The sequence below is a fragment of the Arvicola amphibius genome, chromosome 2 (genome assembly GCF_903992535.2).
Source record: "Arvicola amphibius chromosome 2, mArvAmp1.2, whole genome shotgun sequence".
NCBI classification, from domain to species: Eukaryota; Metazoa; Chordata; class Mammalia; order Rodentia; family Cricetidae; genus Arvicola; species Arvicola amphibius.
In genome coordinates, this window is record NC_052048.2 from 100,011,183 (window position 1) to 100,030,921 (window position 19,739).

General features: G+C 41.0%; 1 protein-coding gene and 1 pseudogene across 6 annotated transcripts in view; one reads left to right on the forward strand and one right to left on the reverse strand.

Annotated features, from left to right (window-relative positions):
• Kidins220 (kinase D interacting substrate 220) overlaps positions 1 to 19,739 on the forward strand; it is an 89,531-nt gene that overhangs the window by 10,170 nt on the left and 59,622 nt on the right. For 3 of the 6 annotated variants that reach the window (XM_038318410.1, XM_038318412.2, XM_038318414.2), the window contains exons 3-11: positions 4,604 to 4,702; positions 6,349 to 6,447; positions 9,212 to 9,310; positions 9,962 to 10,063; positions 12,763 to 12,861; positions 15,457 to 15,654; positions 17,313 to 17,411; positions 18,913 to 19,011; positions 19,410 to 19,508. In XM_038318410.1, the coding sequence (XP_038174338.1) occupies positions 4,604 to 4,702; positions 6,349 to 6,447; positions 9,212 to 9,310; positions 9,962 to 10,063; positions 12,763 to 12,861; positions 15,457 to 15,654; positions 17,313 to 17,411; positions 18,913 to 19,011; positions 19,410 to 19,508 (993 nt within the window). The remainder of the gene's footprint in view (positions 1 to 4,603; positions 4,703 to 6,348; positions 6,448 to 9,211; positions 9,311 to 9,961; positions 10,064 to 12,762; positions 12,862 to 15,456; positions 15,655 to 17,312; positions 17,412 to 18,912; positions 19,012 to 19,409; positions 19,509 to 19,739) is intronic. The other 3 variants (XM_038318411.2, XM_038318413.2, XM_038318415.2) reach the window with 1 other exon arrangement.
• On the reverse strand, positions 13,201 to 13,301 carry LOC119808538 (annotated as a pseudogene).

The following is a 19,739-nucleotide window of genomic DNA, read 5'->3' on the forward strand; positions in this document are numbered from 1 at the left end:
TAGCATGAGTGAGGCCCTGTGTTCAACAAGACTTAAGAATAATCCAGGGTTTCACAAAGTTGCTTAGATTTTCTCATCTTTTTTTGTCTTTAAGTTTAGAATCTAAATTTAAGTATTTAAATTCCTTCATTTTATTCATTTTTAGCTTATCATTTTATTACATTTTATGTATTTTGTGTGCATGTGTGTGGGAATCTTAAGACAGCTTGCAGAAGTCGCTTCTCTCCTTCCACCATAAAGGTCCTGGGGCTCTAACTCAGGTCTCCACAGCCCTTGCTCATCATTCCTGAAAGGATTCTTCAATATTAGATGAGGGAAGTAAAATAATATGTGTGTGTGTGTGTGTGTTTAGCATATAATTGACCACAGTCAGTGCATCTGGGTTCTTTGCCTCTTTTCTTTTATTTATATACTAGAGAAGTCTCAGTTTATGAGTAGTTCCTTCTTGGAAAGAGCAAGGTCACCTTTCCTCGGGGTGGAGTAGGGCTGGGTGGTAGGTAATATTGAGACTGGACATTCTGACTAAGAAAATGAAGCAAGACTTTAAGGGATGGGTTTTGTTGTGTGTTTATAAACACTCTAAAAGGAATTTCAAGAGAGAATTTCGGAATGCTTTGGTTTTACTGTAACTATTGGAAGAAGAATATAGTCCTTTAAGAGATGACTGCTGTAAGGGCACTGATTGTGTAAGTCTGGTTCACATAAAAAGGTAGAAACGAGACCCTAGGAATTAGAAGGAAAAGGTGGTTGAATTGTAGGTGGGTTTGCATTGTAACCTCCTGGGAGCTGAGAGGAGGACACCCCTTGAGAAGTTTAGTTGGTGCATAGTGTTCTGTTTTCTTTGTTGTACTTGGACCTGAGATCACGATAAGTAGTAGAGAAGAGGTGTCTTAGTCAGCTTGTATGCATTTGTAGTGTAATTCCATAGTCTGGGTAATGTCTTCTCATAGTTCTAGAGGTTAGGAAGTCCAAGATGAAGGCATCTGTTGAGAGCAATCTTGCTGCATCACAACATGGCAGAAGTCATCCTGTGGGTGAGCGAGGATGTGGGAAAAGGGAATGAGAGGGATGAGAAGGGAGCCAAATTCTTCTTTTATTAGGATCTCATTGCTACAACAACTAACCCACCTGCACAGTAATGCCATTGATCCGTGAGGTTGTGCTCCCGTGACCTAAATGCCTCTTCAAGTCCTTGCCACTCAATATTGTGTTGTATTGAGTTTCCAGCATATGAACTTTGAGGGATACATCAAACAATGAAGGGTTAGGGGATTTTTAATCCTCTTGAGTTTAGGAAACAGTAGGCTTGCGATTTGGTGGAGTATGTAAGCCTATGGAGGAGACTTTTAGTGACTCATCTTCAAATGCTAGGATAAGGTTATCCTGATTGCAGATTACTTTATCTCTATAGCTGTGGTTGCTAGCTTGTTTGAACAGAAAGTAACAGAATCTAGAAATAATAGATTTTAAGATTCAGATTACAAGGTAACTCTATCTTTAGGAATAAAACTGAGCCAGGTGGTGGTGATGCAGGCCTTTAATCCCAGCACTCAGAAGGCAGAGGCAGGCGGATATCTGAGTACTAGGCCAACCTCGTTTACAGAGTGAGTTCCAGGACAGTCAGGGCTATACAGTCTTGAAAAATCAACAAAACAAACAAACAAACTCCATGGCAGTCTTTTCTGAAAGAAGTTCAGACAAGCGAAGATTTATTTTCTCGCATGTTGAGTTGGAAGAGCCGTTCTAAGGCAGGTGGGGTGACTTTAGGATACCCTGAGGATCCATAACTCCTTTGCTTTTCTGGTCACATAACTGCCAATGTTCTTCATCCTATCCATCTTGCCTGAGGGACTGAGCAGTGGTAGCAGTGTCACAGCATGGTCAACAGGTTATGATCTGGGCCCTTTAGCTGAGCATATAGCCACCCCAACAGAATCCTGCCCCTGCGCTTAGAAGGGACTGATAATTTATGTAAGAAAAATGTGACTAGTTAGGTCTTTCACAGCAGGTAGTTCCAATTAATTGTGTCAAAATCATCTTTTTTTATTTGTCTTAACATATTTTTGCACATTTTAAAATCTCCCAGCATGGAACCCCTGTATGAATGACCTGAAATACAACACTGATGCCCAAACCAGAAACTTCTCTGAGTCTGTTTTAAAAACTATTACCTAAAGTTAATGCATCCTCCGGGCTCGGATTCAGTTTCTTAGCTTTAGCTTTTTCTATGTTGCATGAATGACACTCGATGTGCAGCCATTAATCATGATAGGTTAGGAGAGGGCTACTGTGAGAATATGCCAAACGGGGGGGATGTGAGTGCTGGAGGCATGAGTGACATAGTAATTGATGCCTGTCATCCAGACTCAGAATCATAAATAAAATGTTTTAAGCTAATGTGCTTAACAAGTAGTAATGTGCACATTGCTTTCTTATGAATACTTCTTATTTAAATTTTTTCATACAGTATTTTTGATTTTTGTATTTCCCCTCTCACACCTCTTCCCTGTTCCTTTCAGTCTTCCTAGCCTTTTGACTTTACCTTCTTTCTCACTTTTTCTCTCTTTCAAAATAAATAAGAAACAACAAACAAACAAAAACACCTGCAAGAATCAAAACATCCCACAAAAGCAAAAGTCAAGACAAACAGGCAAAAAACCAACCAGATCAAAAACCAACCAACCAAACAAAAAACAGAACAAAGTAAATGAAAAGCCCACAAAAATATCATTGAGTTAATTTTGTGTTGGCCAAGTCCACCTGCCCTTGAATGCGGTCAATAGACCCAGTGCCACTCATTGGATAAACCTGGTTTTCCCTTTGCCAGCTGGTACCAGTTGCAGATAACTTCTTAGTTAGAGGTGAGGGCTGTGTCTGCTCTCCTCTCTTAGTTCTGTGACCCCATCCTGCTTAAACCTGTGCAGGTCTCGTGCATGCTTGCCACGGACCGCCTCTCGTGGAGACCACCGACCGCGGGAGAACAGGGGTGAAGGCTAGGAGAAATCAGGAATCGGCGAGGAAATGACAGACAGACACACTCAATAAGGTTGAATATGTTGCTGCAAATTTACTGAAGTTTAAGCATCAGTTTTATAGGATCACAGAAGGAAGTTGGCAAACAAATTACATGAGAAGAATGATTATAGGCAATAATCAAAAGCTTTACATGAGAAAAATTGATTACAGACAATTGACTGTTTTCAGTATGTCTTGTGGTTAGGGCCAGGTGAGCAGAGTTCTTTTTTGAAATCCGTCTCACATCACTAACCAACTATTTTTTCATAGCCCTAAATCATATCTGTTTTCGTGGTAACCCAAAACACCATTTTTTAGGGCTATACTCCCAAGGCTTGCTCCGATGGTGAATAATTGGTTTCTTAATGTCAAGAATCCTGCCTTTCTCTCTTATCTAAAATGCACCTGGGGGTTTCTCATTCTGGCTAGCCTCTCCCATCATGAGCTCCTTTTGTTCTAGGGTATCCATAAGTTTTCCCAGAGAGCGAGCCAGAGTCCAATATGTCTCAGTAGTTTGATTATTATTATTGGTAATGTCCTGGAACTTCTTGATCTGCTGGCAAGATAAAAGAACTATACAGAAACAAAGAAGGAACAGAAAGCTCAATACAGCGCCAGGGCTAGCCAGGGCGAGTTTGCTGATCCGGAATCATGACTGTGGCTGATTGCCAGGGAACTGCCTGGGGCTCAGCTCCTGAAAGGACCCCAACCCTTCAGCGTCGCTCCACCTTAGCGGCATTTTTCTGCTACACAGGCGTGACAGCCGTGGGCGTAGCACATGCTGGCAGTTTCTGTGAGGTCATATTGCATATTGCACATTGCTTTTTAGAATGGTTGATTAACAAATTCAATGTTCAAATGATAAACTTTTTCACTTGGGAAATTTGTTTATACATGGTACCTCAATCTCTAAGGAGTGCAGGGGACACCACATATAGTTTAATGTCACTCATTACAAGAATGCCTGTGTTTCTGTGATTTGTTTTTTTTACTTCATTTAAATCAGTAGTTATGTTTAACTCTTTATCCTTATAATAGCATTTGTTTACTGATTTTGCCTGAAACAGATTATTAATATTATGGTGTAAAAATTACATTTCTTTCTTTTTAAAGTATGTTTATTTTTATTTTTTATTTTATGTGCATTAGTGTTTTGCAATGGGTGTCAGGTCCCCTGAAACTGGGATTACAGACAATTGTAAGCTGTCATGTGGGTGCTGGGAATTGAATCCAGGTTCTCTAGAAGAGTAGTCAGTGCTCTTAACCACTGAACCATCTCTCCAGACCCAGAAAGTTACATTTCTAATGACTTTGGTATTCATTTATTTTTCTGGAGATTGAATGGAGGGCCTTGCACATCTGAGACATGTGTCCATGACTGAGCTATGTACTCTAACTAGCTTATGTCATTTTGATCATCAGTAAACTGAGCCTATAGGTTCAAAGCTGTTGATAAAGTCCATAACCACAGGGAATACGTCAGGGCTTTACGTACCTTTGTGAGCAGGTGAGTGGAGCTTCTCAGTGTTGAATAATACTCAGTGTTGAGTATTATGCTGCTAAGCTCGCTGTGCTGTTTGTTTTCCAGTGTGGCCAGACACCGCTGATGATAGCTGCTGAACAGGGCAATGTGGAAATAGTGAAAGAGCTGATTAAGAATGGAGCCAACTGCAACCTGGAAGACCTGGTACGCACAAAGGATCTACTCCGGAGCCTCCTTTAACTTGTCCATCAGGGTGACGAAGGAAAAAATGATTAAAAACTGTACTTTGAGGGCTGGATGTGGTAGTTTGTGCCTTTAATCCCACACTCAGGAGGCAGAAGCAGGTGGGACTCTTGAGTTCCAGGCCAGCCTGGTCTACATAGAGAGTTCCAGGCTAGTCATGGCAACATTGTGAGGCTCCTTCTATAAATAAATAAGTAAATAAATAAGCAAACAAACAAGTATTTTTAAAAGTGCTTTGAGATCTATCTCACCTTGGCCTAATTTGCTACATAGTTTTTGTTATTGTTGTTTTGTGTTTTTAATCAAGAGACAATTTTTTGCTTACAACCAAGTATTTTTGCTCCTTCTTGTTTTTTCCTCTGTATGGGGCAAGCCTGAAGCTCGTATCTGTAAAATCAAGTGTCTTTACAATATTTCTATGTATGAGCTGTGCTGTTAATGACTCTACAATTGTAACTTATAGATCGTGTTATGCTTGATAATGGTCCCTTCTGATACTGTTTTTGAGGTACAAATCACCATCCTGTTTCCTTTGGGTTTCCCTGTATTCTTAAGTTACTTTTAGGATCACACAGAAGCAAGAATCTACATTTTTTTTGCTCTGAGTGACCATTAGAATTTTTTGTTTTTAAGACAGGGTCTCACTGTGTAGACCTTCCTCTGCCCATCCAGTGCTGGGATTAAAAGCATATGCCACTGTTCATGGTATGATCATTTGAATTAATCACTCTCTAAAGCAGTGGTTCTCAACCTTCCTTCCTAGTGCTGTGGTCCTTTAATAACTGTTCCTCATATTATGGTGACCCCCAACCACAAAATTGTTTTTGTTGCTACTTCACAACTGTAATTTTGCTACTGTTACAAATTATAATGTAAATATTTTTGGAGATAGAGGTTAATCAAAGGGGTTATTACCCACAGGTTGAGAACTGCTGCCCTAAATAAAAGTTAGGACAATTCTGTTCTTTATTTACAAAACAAGAGAGACTAGGTCTTTGTCATAAAATTTCTAACCCCGCACTTGCAGCAGCTGCACTTGAATACTGCATGCATGTGTCCTCACATTGGGTTACAGACGCTTTAATTTGAGTAGCAGGTAGTAGCTGCAGGATTGCCCTCGAGGTTTATGGTGGTCAGCTTCTCTTCTTTCTACAAACAGTGTGTGATGAGAAGTCCAGGGAGGAGCCTCGACCAGCACCTGTGACACTGTTCTCTGTACTATTATTCCTGACGCAGGCAGGTGACAGTCCTGACGCAGGCCAGCGATAGTCCTGACATAGGTGACAGTCCTGATGCAGACAGGTGACAGACAGTCCTGACGCAGACAAGTGATAGTCCTGATGCAGGCCAGTAATGGTCCTGACATAGGTGACAGTCCTGACACAGACAAGTGACAGTCCTTGACATAGGCAGGTGACAGTCCTGACACAGACAGCTGACAGTCCTGATGTAGACAGGTAAAGTCTTAAAGACAGCTTCCACGTTGTTCCATGGAGGCTTAGCATGGCTCACGTCATGTCAGTTTGGATAGTCATTTGGTATGTAAATTCAACACTTTGGAATGTTGTTTCTTATTTTGAAATGTGCCATTTTGAATATTTCTCAAGGATAACTGGACAGCTCTTATATCTGCATCTAAAGAGGGCCACATCCACATTGTGGAGGAGCTGCTTAAGTGTGGGGCCAATCTGGAGCACCGTGACATGGTACGTGCGTGCATTCTTTTGCAGGGCGGCATTAGTTACTGAAAGTCACTAACAGTGATGGGGACACAGGAATCCTTGTCTGTACTTTATTTTTAAGGTAGGGTCTTTTTATTTTTTACCTTGGGGCTGGATGCTGAATGATTCAAGAATGTTTTAAATGCTGGTGTTATAGTGTCTCCTGTTTAGAATAGTCATCATTTCAGTTTATTGAAGAGTTAAGTCCTCAGCTCATTCTTAGATAGGTCATAACTTAGTATTTAAAACCAACTTATTTCATTTGGATCAAACTTTAAGAGGTATGTCAGTTTAAAATGTTTTGGATAAGTTATAGAGGGCAAGGCATATTGCTTTGGGGAAAGGTCCAAGGCCCTCCCTACTATATCTAGGCTGAGCAAGGTATCCATCTAAAGAGAATAGTTTCCCAAAAAGCCAGTACATGTAATAGGAATAAATCTTGGTGCCACTGCCAGTGGCCCCTCAGTCTGCCCCAGCCATGCAACTGTCAACCACAATCAGAGGGAGTAGTTTGGTCATATGTTTATTCCTTCCCTGTCCAGCTGGAGTTGGTGAGCTCCCATTAGCTCAGGTAGACTGTTTCTGTGGGTGAACCCATCATGGTCTTGACCTCTTTGCTAATATTCTCATTCCACCCACTTTTCAAATGGACTTTGGGAGCTCAGGCCAGTAGTCCAATGTGGGTCTCTGCCTCTGTTTTCATCAGTTGCTGGATGAAGGTTCTATGGTGATATTTAAAAATATTCATCAGTCTGACTACAGGACAAGTCAAGACGAGCCCCCTCTCCTCTATTGCTTAGGGTCTTAGCTGGGGTCATCCTTGTGGATTCCTGAGAATTTCTCTAGAGCCAGGTTTCTTGCTAACCCTATAATGGCTCCCTCAATCAAGATATCTCTTTCCTTGCTCTCATCTCTGTCCTTCCTCCTTCTCGACTATGCCATTCCCTCAAGTTCTCCTCACCCCTCCCCTTCCACCCTCCCTTCTCCCCTTCCACTCTCCCTTCTCCCCCCACCCCCATGCTCCTAATTTTGTCAGGTGATCTTGTCTTGACTTTCCAGGTGGATCTATATATGGTAGGGTTCACCTTATTACTTAGCTTCTCTAAGATCATGATCTATAGGCTCAATATCCTTTGTTTATAGCTAGTATCCACTTATGAGTGAGTACATACCATATTCATCTTTTTGGGTCTGGGTTACCTCACTCAGGATAGTGTTTTCTAAGCCCATCCATTTGCATGTAAAATTCAAGATGTTATTTTTTTTTCTGCTGAGTAGTACTCTAATGTGTAAATGTACCACATTTTCTTTATCCATTCTTCCGTTGAGGGGCATCTAGGTTGTTTCCAGGTTCTGGCTATTACAAATAATGCAGCTATGAACATAGTTGAACAAATGCCTTTGTAGTATGATTGAGCATCTTTTGAGTTTATGTCCAAGAGTGGTATTGTTGGATCCTGAGGTAGGTTGATTCCCAATTTTCTGAGAAACCACCATATTGATTTCCAAAGTGGTTGTACAAATTTGCATTCCCACCAGCAATGGATGAGTGTTCCCCTTACTCCACATCCTCTCCAGTATAAGCTATCATTGATGTTTTTGATCTTAGCCATTCTGTTAGGTGTAAGATGGTATCTCAGAGTTGTTTTAATTTGCATTTCCCTGATGGCTAAAGATGTTGAATGTGGTTCTGGCATAACTGGATGTCAACATGTAGAAGATTGAAAATACATTCATATCTGTCCTCACACACAAAACTCAAATCCAAATGGATTAAAGACCTCAATATAAATCTGACCACACTGAACCTTACAGAAGAGAAAGTGGGAAGTAGTCTTCAATGCATGGGCACAGGAGACAACTTCCTAAATATAACCCCAGTAGCACAGACACTGAGAACAACAATAAATACATAGGACCTCCTGAAACTGAGAAACTTCTGTAAAGCAAAGGACACAGTCAATAAGACAAAAAGGCAGCTTACTGAGTGATAAAGATCTTCACCTACCCCTCATTGGACAAAGGACTGATCTCCAAAATATATAAAGAACTCAAGAAATTAGACATCAAATCTAAATAACCCAATTGAAAAATGGGGTACAGAACTAAACAGAGAATTCTGAACAGAAGAATCTCAAATGGCCAGAAGATACCTAAGGAAATGTTCAATGTTTGACCTTCTATGAAGTTAATTTTAACAGTACAAGCAAGGAAGGAAGTCATCTGTCTTGGCACACATTACTTAGCTGGTGGAGGCTAACGAAGTACATGTTGTTTAAGTTTGGAAGACACTGCAGCTTTCTGTCTTTCTCTTCATAGTACATTGCGCCTCACAAGGACTTGAGTTCTATGATCCTATGTTTTCATATCTAGGAAGATAGTACTGTACTTAGTTTGGATGTGAAATGCCTCCCAAATATTAGGACCCTTCCCCCTTCTGGGTACTGCGGGTGTATGTAGAACCTTCACGCTTCTCCTTGCTCCCTGGGCATCTGGCCAGAGTGACTCTTAGAAGCATGAGTGTCCCTAGTTCAGTTTCTGTGATGTTTACTATACGAACTTCGCAGTGATCACTTATAGACTCAGCAGGTTGTTCAGTTCATGTTCTGTTGTACATTTCTGAGGAGTTTGAGGATTTAAGACCATTGTCTTCATGAAACAATGGTGTTACAAAGATTCATAGAGGACCTGATTAAAGGCATTCCTTGCTTGGGATGGTACAGTTTCACATGCCTCTTTTGTCCTTTAGGGGGGATGGACAGCTCTCATGTGGGCGTGCTACAAAGGCAGGACTGATGTTGTCCAGTTGCTTCTTTCTCACGGTGCCAACCCAAGTGTCACTGGTTTGGTAAGCATTAACAAAAAAGTGAATTTGTAATGTAAATAGTAAGTTTTCTTACAGAATGCTGCAGGATTTTTATATTTCATAGTGGGTAGAAATTTTTTAGATCATATGGAATATCATATAGAATGCCATTGTAAGATACAATGAAAATTTTATACGCTGTCTTTTCTCAGTTTTTCCAGTGAAAAAGCAAGTCTTTGAACTTGAATGTTAACCATAATTGCGTAACATTTCAAAAGGAAGTTGTGAATTCCTTGGTTATCTTACTGTGGGTGCATCCTTTCCCTGAGTTTCTTGAAAAGACGTTTACCAAGAAGCCATACCTTTTTTCTGTACATTCTATATATTTGTGCACATGCTTTTTACTTCTTATTCTGCTTATTAATCATGCTTACTGGCTAATTACAATAAATATGTTAACTGCAAAAACTAATGTGTTGATAACAAATGTTTATTTAAGGCTTAACATGTCTTAGTTTTAATTATGTATTATGGAGTATTTGTGTTTTTAAAGTGGGGGATGGTCTCTAACTTGATTAAAGAAATATTACTTTGTGTTAATTCTGCTGGTATTTATTAGTAAATTTGTGTTGTAAATGTCCGTCTAAAAGACTTTCTTCTTCCTCCATCCTCGTATGTACCCGTGTTTCCCAGCAGTACAGTGTCTACCCAATCATTTGGGCAGCAGGCAGAGGCCATGCTGACATAGTGCATCTCCTGCTGCAGAATGGCGCCAAAGTCAATTGTTCTGACAAGGTGAGTTAGAGTCTCTCACGTGGAGTGTCCATGTTATAAACGTCTCTGATATATCTTAGTTTTGTATTCTAACATTTTTATAGATGCAAAGCTTATAGATGGGTCCTCTGAGTTATGGACTAAGTGTTCTCTTGATGTTTATTACATTAAATTCATTATTCTCAAAAGACACAGATAGTGGAGTCGTGTCTTCATTGTTTGAAGTTTTCTATTATATATAGCTCTTCTTCCTCCTTTCAATCTTACCTACTTTGTTTGTGTGAAAATGATCTTAAAATTTAAGTTTGATTCTTTCTCCCATGCTTAGATTTCTAGAGCTGGTGGTGTGGTGATTGGAAATAATGGTTGCAAGTTTCATTTGAAGTGTGGAAGGAAGGGCAGTGAAGGGCTTTTAAGAGGGAAGGCTGTTGGGAAAGTTAGTGTCTCAGTTAGATCACTATCGCAGTGATGAAACACCGTGACCAAAGAGCAAGACTCCTCCACATCACAGCCCATCAGCAAGAAGTCGGGACAGGAACTCAGCAGGGCAGGAGACCGGAGGCAGGAGCTGATGCAGAGGCCATCGAGGGGTGCTGCTTACTGGCTGGCTCACCATGGCTTGCTCAGCCTGCTTTCTTATAAAACCCAGGACCAGCAGCCGAATGATGACCCCACCCACCATGGGTTGGGCTCTCCCCCAGTGATTATTAAATGAGACAATACCTTACAGCTGGATCTCAAGGAGGCATTTCTTCAGCTGAAGTTCTTTCCTCTGATGACTCTATAGCTTGTGTCAAGTTGACACCCACAATTATCCAGGACAGTTGATTAGCCAAGGAAAGCCTGAACTGTCAGGACTTGAACCAGAGACCTAAGGAGGAAGGGAGGAGCAGGATGGGAGGATGTGATAGGAGAGGAAACAGTTGGGTGATGTGATGAAAAAGAGGGAGATAGGATCTGAAGTGTATGTGAAGGGAGCCTGGTCCTCAGGAGGGTATGCTGAGACTGTGGGAAACGTGTACACGAAAGGATTCTATTTGGGGAGAAAGATCAGAATTTGAACTTGAGAAGAAGGTAATAGAGTTATTGAGGTTGTTGAGCACTAACTGAAAAGCTATTGTGGAGCAGACAGGAAACAAGGTAAAGAAATTCCTACCAGAGAGCTGCATTTCTTTGTAAAGATAGTATTGAGATGTCTGTTCCTTAGGGTCAGGGCGAGTGGGCAGTGAGAAGGGAAAGAAAGGACAGACGTTCTAGCATGTACTCTTGCACGCCATTCTCTGAGAAGGGACCAAATGTGATGGGTGCTTGAGGGATGAGAACTTATGTCTGATTCATAAAACTAAGGCCGTCTTGATAAGTAGTAAGTGCGCATGTCTGTTATCCTTAAGGATACCTAGGATATTGTGTTGTGGGGCTAGAGAAGGTGCTTCAGGAGGACAACATGTTACCTACAAGGTAGGAGGCTGGGAACACTACAGATGGAGGAGTGAAATTTGAGCGTTTTTCCTGCATCCTTTACCCATCTCTCTCAGCCTTTTTTGTTCTCCTCGCACCCCTCCTCCTTTTGGTTGGCGTCTGCTCCCACTTGCTGTACTCAAGCCCTTGATTGTCTGCCACAAGGACCTATCTCTCAAGGGTTCTTAGGGGTACAGTTCCCAAGAGTGTGGCTGATGTCTTTCATAGAAACAGCTATTTAAATTTAATTTAAAATTAAGTAAAAGTAAAAATTTATCTATCTACACTATCTACATTTTACATACTTACAGTCATACAGAGTAGTAGCTTCTTCCTGTATTGGCAATGCAGAATAATAGGTTTTTTTTTTTTTTTGCACCGTTGAACAGGCTATCAGGGGTTATTTAATGTTTATAACTGTGTTCAAGTTTTCATGGACATAAAGGGCACTTTGGATATTTCCACCTATTGATTGGACAGCATTCCTTTATGCCTGGTTGTTAGTTCTTGGTGCTTTGTGGTCATGTTCCATGAAAGGTGCTTTTAACAGTTTGTGGGTTGCAGTAGTCAAGGAGACACGTTGATTGGGTTATGGCTAAGAGTGCAGATCTGAAAGCTCGGTGGTTCCATGGTTATTTCTCTCCCTATTTTTTGGTCATTTGGTTCTTGAGGCAGGGTTTCTCTGTTTAACCTTGCATAGCCAGGAACGCCTCTGTAGACCAGGCTGGTTTTGAACTCAGAAATTCACCTGCTTCTGTCGCCCAAATCCTGGGATTAAAGGTGTGTGCCACCACCTCTCGGCTTTTTCTACCTCTTGATAACTTTGTTACTTTGACCCTGTTTTGGGCCTCACTTTCTTGTGTGAAAATGTGGTCCTATGAACTGGGCTCACTCTGTGATAAAGACTGTGTGCTTTAACTATGTGATGTTGTCTGAGCTGTGCTTAGCACTTAGCTGCTAATTTTTAGACTGCTAGACTTCATATTATATCATAAAATATAGAAAGCCGTGAATGCCTTTTAAAAATTAGGGACTATGACAATGGTGGGAAAATTATCTTGATTAGAAAAGTTAAAGTTGATTAAAAGACATTTCATACAAAATGAGTAACTACTCGGGACCAAAGGATGAGGGGTATAGGTTTTTATATAGGACTGGTATAAATACTTATCTAAGAATACTCAAAGTATAGCTTCCTTACAAGCTGCTCTCTTTTAGTACATGTCTGAAAGTAACTCTGAATTCACTGTCTGATTTAACAGTATGGAACAACCCCTTTGGTGTGGGCTGCCCGAAAGGGTCATTTGGAGTGTGTGAAACATTTGTTAGCCATGGGAGCTGATGTTGATCAAGAAGGAGCTGTAAGTACATCTCCTCTCGTAGTCCTTCTAGTAGAGTGACATTTTTGCTTTAAGGGAATAAGTTAAGCGAGTACAAGCCTAGAAAAAATTCCCAGGAGTTCTTAAACGATGTTTTTGTTTTTAATTTTGAGATAGAACTTTACTGTGTAGTCCAGACTTTCCTGCCTTTGCTTCCAAGTACTGGGATTTCTTAAGTGCCCCTGACTTTAGAAATAAGCATGTTATGATAGGAAAAACATATATTTGCCTTTGAGGATCTGTTGCTAATGTACATAAATTTTGGGAAACTAAAACCATGAAGAAAATTTTCAGTAATCTTATAAACTGAAAAATTCTTCAGATCAAGTAGTCCCTCCCCCTCTTTTTCACGTCATCCTTGTACAGAGGCCATGTAAATATTCTCTGTCTCTTTCCAAGTTTAGCAAGCTTCCGAAGCGAGCACCCCACTTTTTCTTTTTTAATGTTTGAAAATTTTTTGATAGTTTCATTATGTATCCTGGCTGACCTGGAACTTGCAATGTAGAGCTGACTGACCTTGAACTCACAGAGATCCTCCTACCTCTACCTCTTGAACTAGGACAAAAGGCATATGCCACCATGCCAAGCTGGTTTTTAATTGCAATTGAGGGAAGTCTTCATGCTCTATTAAAATGCCTTTCCTTAAAGTGATGTTAGACTCCGGGGGATCTTTACTGTAAGGTGTTGTTCCTGTCTAATAAACAGGTTAAGAACATGTGAGCTGTTTAGGTTAAAGATTGGTCGAGTCTAACTGACTACCAGATATTAATTCATTATAGAACACCAGCTGTGTACCTCATCTGTGTCAAGAGTGCCAGAGAGCCATGAGGAGCCTCACAAATAGCTTTTCCTTAGAGGTTCCAAGAATGTTTCAGGAACTAATGTTTGTGTGTAGCAAGCACTTTTAAAGTATGGAGGACTACTATCTATGTGATTATTATGTTGTGTGGACAACTCATGATGCAGTCTGAGAGGAGATAACACCAAACCTTTGACACCTGCAGCCAAGTTAAACTCATGCTGGACTTCCTAGAGCAGTGGTGTCCAGTGTGTCCTCTCTTCCATGATGGCCTTCTCGGCACTGTTCATCCTGCTTGAGCCTCAGCAGGTCCCATGTCCACTGGCCTCTCTCCCAGGCTATCGAATACATGAACAGCCTGCTATTGTGATAATTTGATGACCACCAATTCTGTTTTACTATGTAAGAAAGGTGGCTAGTATTTTATAGGACTACATAGAATATGTCAACAGGCTTTAAGTACCATTAAAGATCATTTGTTAAACTTTTATTGAGATGTGCTTTAGCTTTTATCACTTGCAGTTTTTCTTAAACATTTTATTATAAAGAACTCTTAGTTTCAAGTTTGATCCATTTTACTTTGGATTATTTAAATTGGAAAATGTTGAATTTTTGGGCTGGAGAGATGGCTCAGTGGTTAAGAGCATTGCCTGCTCTTCCAAAGGTCCTGAGTTCAATTCCCAGCAACCACATGGTGGTTCACAACCATCTGTAATGAGGTCTGGTGCCCTCTTCTGGCCTGCAGGCATATACATAAACAGAATATTGTATATATAATAAATAAATAAATATTTAAAAAATAATAATTTTAAAAAATGTTGAATTTTGAGTCCTTCTCTAAACTTTGTTGCATCTGTGAAAGGGTTTGTTCCCAGTAAGTGAGTCCATTGTCACTGGAAGACCTGAACCTCCAGATAGTCTAATGATGCAACAGAAATAATATATTTTTGAAGACTGAAAATGTGGAATGCCTCAGTGGTTAAAGTCCTTGCTGCTAAGCCTGGTGACCTGCATTCTGTCCTTGGGATCCCCGTGGTACTCCTATGACTTGACCTCCACGAGTTCACGTTTATGTATGCCTGTGTACATGGACAGAAAAAAATGTAAAGAACAATTTTCATTAACCTGAGCATATGCTTCCTGCCACTTTTGGTATATATCTGGTTTTTCATATTGGCATCTTGTCAGAAATAACTCCTAAAAATTTAATACATTTGTTTATTTACTTATTGGAAGGGGGCACATGTATGCTACTGCACATGTGTGTTCAGAGAACAACTTGTGAAAATTGGTTCTCCCCTCCACCACGTGGGTCCCAAGGATCAGATTGAGGTTATCCGGTTTGACAGCAATTGTCTATGCCTTCTTGCTCGTCCTATCAGAAATAACTTTTAATGGCTGGAGGATCATTACAGTGGTAGAGCCCTTTCCTAGCATGCTCAAGGCCTGGGCCATAGGCTGGCATCACCAACTGTTAAAACTGGTTTATATTTTTAAAATTTTGAGTATGTGCCTGTGTTTGCCTATGGAGTATGAGTGCCTGCAGAAGCCAGAAGAGGGCATCAGATTTCCTGAAGCTAAACTTAACAGCTGTTTGAGGGTCACCCAGTGTGGGTGCTGGGACTCAAGCTCTTGTCCTCTTGAAGAGCAGCAGATACTCTTAACCTCTGAGCCATCTCACTGGCTCCTCAACTGTTAATAATGGAAAACAGTTTTCTGATTATGGTATGCACAATATGTTTTCTAGAATATGCTAATTTCGTTGTTTTTCTTTGAAGAATTCGATGACTGCACTTATTGTGGCAGTGAAAGGCGGTTACACACAGTCAGTGAAAGAGATTTTGAAGAGGAATCCGAATGTGAACCTGACTGATAAGGATGGAAATACAGCTTTGATGATTGCATCAAAGGAGGGACACATAGAGATTGTACAGGACCTGCTGGACGCTGGGACATATGTGAACATACCTGACCGGGTAGGGAACCTACCTCAGCTTGTCTGTGGAGATGAAGTAGATGGAAAGTTCGTTAGTGGTTCCTTCTTATCAAATGTCTTTACATATGACATGAGCTTGTTTTGAGAGAAGTTTTTATTTCTACTTTTGAAACTAATAAATTAAAATTTCCAGTCTTGTTAAAGACCTTGTTTATTTTTGTCAAATAAATTTGTTACTGGAAATGCCATACATATGGTTAATTTGTAACTCTCTTTGATGAATATCCCTGTAGGTATTTTTCATGACTGGTGTTATTCATTGCCCCAGGACTTAAATGCTGCCTGATGCTTAAGATTTTTTTCTCTTGCCTTACTTCTTTCCTGAACATATATATTCAGAACTCTCCATGTGAAGGCTGCAGCATGCATGGGCAGCCTGTGTATGTTGGGTTTCATGGTCTGAGTTGATGAGGATGACTGACCAGGGCTCTTCCTCAAGGAACAGGTTCCACCGAGATACACACTTGGATGGCTGAATTCTGAGTCCAGAGCATTAACCATTATACCATGGGAGCTGTTGTCTACTTAAAACATCTACCTAGCCTGGAAAGGTCATGTTTAGCTATCCAGTCTAAAGGGGCTACCCAGTTACTTTTGATCAGATATGCTATCCTCTTTGTGTAGTGTTTGCCTTGGTGTATTTATTTTGTTGTATGTTGTCTTTCTTTGTGAGACTGTAAATTTTCATAGAGCTGGGACCTTGTTTCCAATGCTTAGAATGGTACCTGGCACACTGGAACAGAGAAATGGGTTCCTTACCAGTTTACTGGTTCTCACCCACACCATCACTTACATTCTTCACTAGAACTAGTCTGCCTTGGGTTTATTTAAGCTGTTAGTAGAGCAGCAAAGATACTACACCACAGTGCTGAACCTGTAACCCTCAGGGAATAGTTGACTCACAGACATTGGGCCCTCAGAACCAAAACAGGCAACAGCTCATGGGCTTACTTAACACAAAAGTCTACAACTGATCTACTGTTTAGCAACAAAATAATAAGATGCTTGAGCCCATGACATTTAAATTAGTGTTTCAAGTAGTGGGAAGCTGTAATTCTGAATGACTGTTGCTGGTTGAATGTCATCTGAGGAAGTGTGCTTGTGAGATATTTGACTGGTTCATTTCTTGTGCAGGAGGGTAAAATAGTCTGTAAGCCAGTGTGGCTGCCCACTGGCTGTATCCACACACACCGGTCTGGGAGCCAGCCAACCCTTGCTGTCCTTTAGAGACATGGAGTATGCAAGCTGTACACTCCCAGTTTAGAACCTGATGCTTTTATGATGTGATAGTATTTGAAGGTGATTTAGTATGTAATATCTAAACTGCCAGCCAGTGTCTTGTGATTACACTTATATGTGTGATAGGAAATTATCTTCAGAGAGACTAAATTCCATCTAAGGAATTTGTCTTTTTAAGTTTCCGTCATGGGATTTCATGAGTCCTTATTCTAAGGACTAATGCCCTCTCTCTTACTCAGAGGGTTGCTAATATCAGATAGTATCGGTTAATTAAAAATCTCACTTTAGTGATACTCTTTTTCAAAGAGGTTTTTTAGAAGAAGTCTATTATATTAATAAATGAGTAACCTTAATTTCAGAACTGTGTTTACTAATGGACCTTGTTTTCTGCCCTTGTAGAGTGGGGATACTGTATTGATTGGCGCTGTTAGAGGTGGTCATGTTGAAATTGTTCGAGCACTTCTCCAAAAATATGCTGACATAGACATCAGAGGGCAGGTATGTGCGCCCAGACTGCGGGCGCCATAGACACGTGTGTCAAGTGGTCAGGATGTCTCTCCTCTTCCTTTCTTTGGAGATAAATGTATGTCCTAGGCATTGACTGTGTGTTATTGTTGTTTTTATGCTTTAGTGACTCTAAGTTCCAGAATTAATGTCCTCTTTAATTCATATACAAGTAAAAAAGTTCCACACCATTCTAGGCTTTGTAGTGAAAACCTGCCTCAAAAAATAAAATAAGGGGCTAGAGGTGGTTTACTGGTTAAAGGTGCTTGCTGATCTTCGAGAGGACTGGGGTTCAGTTCCCAGCACCCATTCTTGGTGGCCTACAGCTTGTGTTAATCCAGCTTCAAGGGATCTGACCCCCTCTTCTGATCTCTGAGCTTCCATATAAGTATGTGGGTACGTGTGTGCACACACGCACACACACATACACGCACATGCACGTACACACACATTTTTTTTAAAATTCAAGTGAGCATTGATGTAGAGAAAGAGGAAACAAAGGAAAGCCTTTACAAGCAGGTGGAATAGGAACTACTTTTGACAATGGACTGAGTTTCGGCAGGTAAGAGGAAGGAAGGCAGCGGGTTTCTGGGAAGCACAGTGGTGACTGTGTGATAAAACTCGAGAATGGGGAGTGAAAAGACTGCTGTAGCTACAGGACATCAGCCCGCCGCTGAGGACAGAGAGAGGAGGAGTGCTGGAGATGTGTGAGTGGCACTGCGGGCTGGGCAGCCGGACACATTTCTTAGACTAGGGACTTTTAGGGACAGGTTGGCATAGGAAACCTAGTGAGGCAGCTACAGGAGTTGTCGTCTCAGTTAAAGGTGGATTTTCACTAGACGGTTCCTGGATCACCTGTTTTAGGCCACTGATTACTCGTCTGTCTGTCTTGTGCATCTATTTTAATCAGTTTTGATGGATCTGTGTGAATCAAAGGAACCAGATAGGTTGCTAAAGAATCTGTTCAGGACAGTATAGGGTACCGGTGGATCTAGGTTAATAAAACTACAGATAATAATGCCTGCATTTGTAAGAAACACATTCCTACTGTCTTCAGAAGTGCTGGACAGATGTATTATCTGGCAGTCTAGATGGAATTACCTGGGCCAGCATGTTTAATAATGACTTGTCCAAAGTAGCAGAGTTCAGCTGTCGGTGACCTCTAACCCATTTTATATTCCTCAAATCTGACTGCATCACACAAGTGTATTTTAGGGCTATGGATGTGACACAGTGATCTGGTGCCTGCTTAGAATGTGTGGCCCTGGGCTCTACCCCCGCAGCACAGAAACAAAACAGAAGCACAACTTAGCAGCTCTGTGGCTTGCTCCTTCTTACTTAAGTAATACTAAGTCTGTCTAGGAGTCTTTCATGAAGAATTTCTCAGAAGTTAATCCTAGAAATCATGTAGATTGATATTACTTCCCACCTCTTTACATTCACAAAGAGCAGTTTTTTAATACTGCTTCTTCCATGATTTTCTCTGATCATACAGGACAATAAGACTGCATTGTACTGGGCTGTTGAGAAGGGAAATGCGACAATGGTGAGAGATATTCTGCAGTGCAACCCTGACACTGAGATATGCACGAAGGTACAGATGCCGTTCCGATCTGTTAGCTGGATGACTTCAGAGTTGCAGTGTTGATGCCCTGTGTCAGAAAGCAAGCTAGTCACAGCTGTGTTCTTTGTACTCAGTTTGGAATGCAGAAAACATTTGCTTTAAACCTCTGTGAGCCGTGCTTGGTTCCCCACATTAGCCATTTTAGCTTCACTCAAATCATGTGACACTGTACAAGACTTTGGTGGTTGTAGTTAGCTGTGTGTGCAAGTGTTCATGATGGAAATATATTTGTAATTCTGGTATAAAGTTAAAAATGCCTTAGGAATATAGTTATTTCCTACAAGTCACTGTGGGGAAGGGAAAGCACCGAATATGGGATTACTGACGTAAAGGAAGCCCTGTTTCTTAAACCTCGTCTGTGCCCACAGGATGGCGAGACACCTCTGATAAAGGCCACCAAGATGAGGAATATTGAAGTGGTGGAGCTGCTGCTGGATAAGGGAGCTAAGGTGTCTGCCGTGGACAAGGTAAGAACGTCTGTGTGGAGTGCCTGTGGAGAGATGGTGCACTGACCTGCACGTCATGTGTGTGTGTGTGTGTGTGTGTGTGTGTGTGTGTGTGTGTGTGTGTGTGATGAGATGACTAGTTGGGATTGCACACAGGGGCATTTGACTCTGTTCAAACATCATTTTGTGGAGCAAGTAGGCTTAGTGTGTTATCTTCTTCTCCTTCTGTGGCTCATAACCAGCTAAGGGAGC